Source organism: Kryptolebias marmoratus, linkage group LG4 (assembly GCF_001649575.2).
Source record: "Kryptolebias marmoratus isolate JLee-2015 linkage group LG4, ASM164957v2, whole genome shotgun sequence".
In the NCBI taxonomy this organism is placed as follows: Eukaryota; Metazoa; Chordata; class Actinopteri; order Cyprinodontiformes; family Rivulidae; genus Kryptolebias; species Kryptolebias marmoratus.
In genome coordinates this window covers 743,833-746,821 of record NC_051433.1, presented here as the reverse complement: position 1 = coordinate 746,821, position 2,989 = coordinate 743,833, and the positions used below count along the sequence as shown (strand labels likewise).

Below are 2,989 nucleotides of genomic sequence, written 5' to 3'. Positions count from 1 at the left end.
CCCCCCCGTGGCTCTAATGAGAGCAGCAGCCGTCTTGCTGTTTCAGCGAAGGCTGCTGGTCTTCATCACTCTTCATTTGGAGCTCAGGAAAGATGGACGTTCATGTCGTCCAACTAGATTACTCTGCTCTGTTCATGGTGCCGTGTGTGTGTGTGTGTGTGTGTGTGTGTGTGTGTGCCACTAACAGGTCCTCTCTGTATGGGTTTATTGTGAAAATGCAGCCATGAAGCAACAGTTTGAGCTGCAGCAGTGAGCTGTGTTTAACTGAAGGACTGAGGAAGCTGCTTCAATAAAACAAACATGATGTAATCCAGAAGTTTTTGTCCCTGGGAAGAAGTGAGTTGCCTCAGAGCTCTCTGACTTCTTCAGCGATGGTGAGTTTGGTCTCACTGAACTTCTGACACGTTTACACGTCACATGATGAACGCCTCACAAACTCCTGGGCTTATTGAGTCACAACATGCCAGCTTGGTTGTGTAAATGTTCCTATAATGTCCTGCGGTAGTTATGCAACAAAATCCCTCCTTTTTATTTACTGGTGACTGTTGTCTGACCTCAGTGTAAACGTCATGTGATGCTGGGGGGCCGTCATGTATGAGAAGTGAGAAAAAGACCCATCTCTGGGATTGCAGCTTGCAGAGTGACACACTGGCTTTGGTATGAATGATTTTGTTGTGACACAATTTTTCTTTGCAGTATTTGAATATTGGTGCAAACTTGTGCAGCAAAGCTTGATTGAACCCATCAGTCCTGTTTCCTCCTCTCTTCAGAGGTTTCCAGCTCTGTTTGTGGCTGGTTTGATGTGAACCTTTAGTTGTGCAGCATCAGTATGTTTCTGTTAATATTTCACACTTTTCCAACATTTAAAACCCAGAGAATCCTTTTCTTCAGACGTGGAACCAGAACATTTAACATTTGTTCAGTTATCTGTTTACCCGTGAGCAGTAGTTTCAGGAACATTTCCATGTGATGGATTCAGTTGTTTCTCTGCTTTTTGCAGATGAATAATCTTTCCAGTCTTCGCTCTGTGATGGTAATCTCTGGTATTCACATCAGGTGTGCAGAACGAAGCAAGCCACTGATGAAAAGCAGTTCTGCTTTCACCGAGATGAATCTGAAGTTATCGATTCACTTGTTTAAGTATTCATCCAGCTGCAGCTGCGGTCTGATTGCAAATAAACGTCCTGGCAGCAGAAGTAAGCAGAGGTGCTGCTGAAGGCTGTCCATGTTGGCAGCTTTTTCAAATGAAAATATAGTTTTAGTCAATTTTCTTTGATAGATTAACTTAACTCAGCAAGAAATAAAGCCCCAGTCAGTGATAAAAGTGGACACCAGTAAATCTCTGCCTCCCCAGGACGCCTGGCTGAGCATGAACCTGCTCCGTGCAGATTTTCATCTTCTGCTGGCGGTTTGAGGGATTCATAATGCCAGAGCAGCAGAAACGGTGGAGAGGTCAGACGCTGCAAACACAGCAGCTTGAACAAAGTATACAAACACGATGTCTTTATAAAACCCCCACATCCTGAATAAATGTACCTGTTTGGATGTTTGGATGTGGGGGGGTTCTCCTGGTACCCACAGATTAAAAACCTGCATGTTAGCTTCATTAGTGACTCTAAACTGAGAGGCTGTTGGTTGTTTGTCTCTGTTTTTAAATCAAATCAAACCTATTAAAGAAGTAAAATGATGGCTCCACCTGTTTTATTCAGAAACGGCTCCAGAATCTGACAGTTTCTGCCTCGATGAGCTCTGAGGCTGCAGATGTTCTGCTCAGATCTTAGAGTCCTGCAGCCCGCTGTGCTTCCAGCAGGTAGTATGGACCTGACGGTGCCAGGTTTGTTTTCTTCAGTGTTTCCATTCGATCTGGTTGCTTCCTGTCGTCTCTGGTGCTGATTTGTGACACAGAGGTAAAATGACCTCTGAGACCGAGGTCACCGTGAAAAGCTAAAGATATGGATCTGATTAAGGACCACATATGACCCGCCTCAGGCTGTCATTTAGGTCACTTTTACCTGCAGTGTGAAGGTAGATAAAGACCCCCTCACACCTGGAGACCTGATATGTCCTCCACATCCAACATGTCCAATCAGAGTCTTCGGTACATTTTTATCTGTGACTCAGTGAAGTGAACAGGTTCCACTGGACAGAACCTGAGACAGAGAGCAGCTCTCCCTCTGATCTGACAAACGTCCAACATCCAGCTGTCCTCGGTGAGACGTGACGGTCACAACAAAGACTGCAGGCTGAACAGATCTCCTGTCAGCTGCCCTCAACGCCACACTGAGAGCAGATCTGTCTCCCGATGATGACTCAGCATTCCTTCATCCCAACATTTAACAAGCACCTACTGTTTACCGTTTTTACTTTTCCTTCCTGTTAGCCGTCTTCCTTTGTCTCTCTGAATTACTTTTTAAATGTCCTCATAAAGACGGGAAGGCAGACAGATGTTTCCTCTTAGGTTTGGATGCCATTTTGAGACAGATAAAAAGGAGCTAAATATGCAAACATTACCCCAGTTAAACTCACAGCAGGAGACCTAAATCACTGAACACCAGAAAAGATGTGTGTGTTCGGAGATAAGACAGAAGATGATGGTGCTGAGCTCGGCTGATTATTGTCGGCCCAACGGTGGCTGGGTTAGAGACGAGGACAGGTGATGGGGACTCTTACCTCTTCTCTTATTCTCTTCACAGTTTCTCCTTTCTGTGGAAAAACAAGAAACGACTCAAAGTTCACAACAAGCTTCAAAGATTTCAGATTCTGAACAAGATCATTGAAATGTTTGAGTTTAATCAAAACAGTTTCTGCTAAATCACATCTGAGCAATAAAAGTTTATAAACTGCTGAAGGAGCTCCAACAGGACCAGGTTTAGAGCTCCTAACAGGACCAGGTTTAGAGCTCCAACAGGACCAGGTTTAGAGCTCCTAACAGGACCAGGTTTAGAGCTCCAACAGGACCAGGTTTAGAGCTCCTAACAGGACCAGGTTT

At 44.7% G+C, this 2,989-nt stretch overlaps 1 protein-coding gene across 5 annotated transcripts in view; it reads right to left on the bottom strand.

The window, feature by feature from the left end:
• The window catches only part of pcbp4 (poly(rC) binding protein 4), a 42,590-nt gene that overhangs the window by 28,496 nt on the left and 11,105 nt on the right, over positions 1-2,989 (bottom strand). For all 5 annotated transcript variants that reach the window (XM_037975267.1, XM_017440712.2, XM_017440711.2 and 2 more), the window contains exon 3: positions 2,671-2,703. In XM_037975267.1, the coding sequence (XP_037831195.1) occupies positions 2,671-2,703 (33 nt within the window). The remainder of the gene's footprint in view (positions 1-2,670; positions 2,704-2,989) is intronic.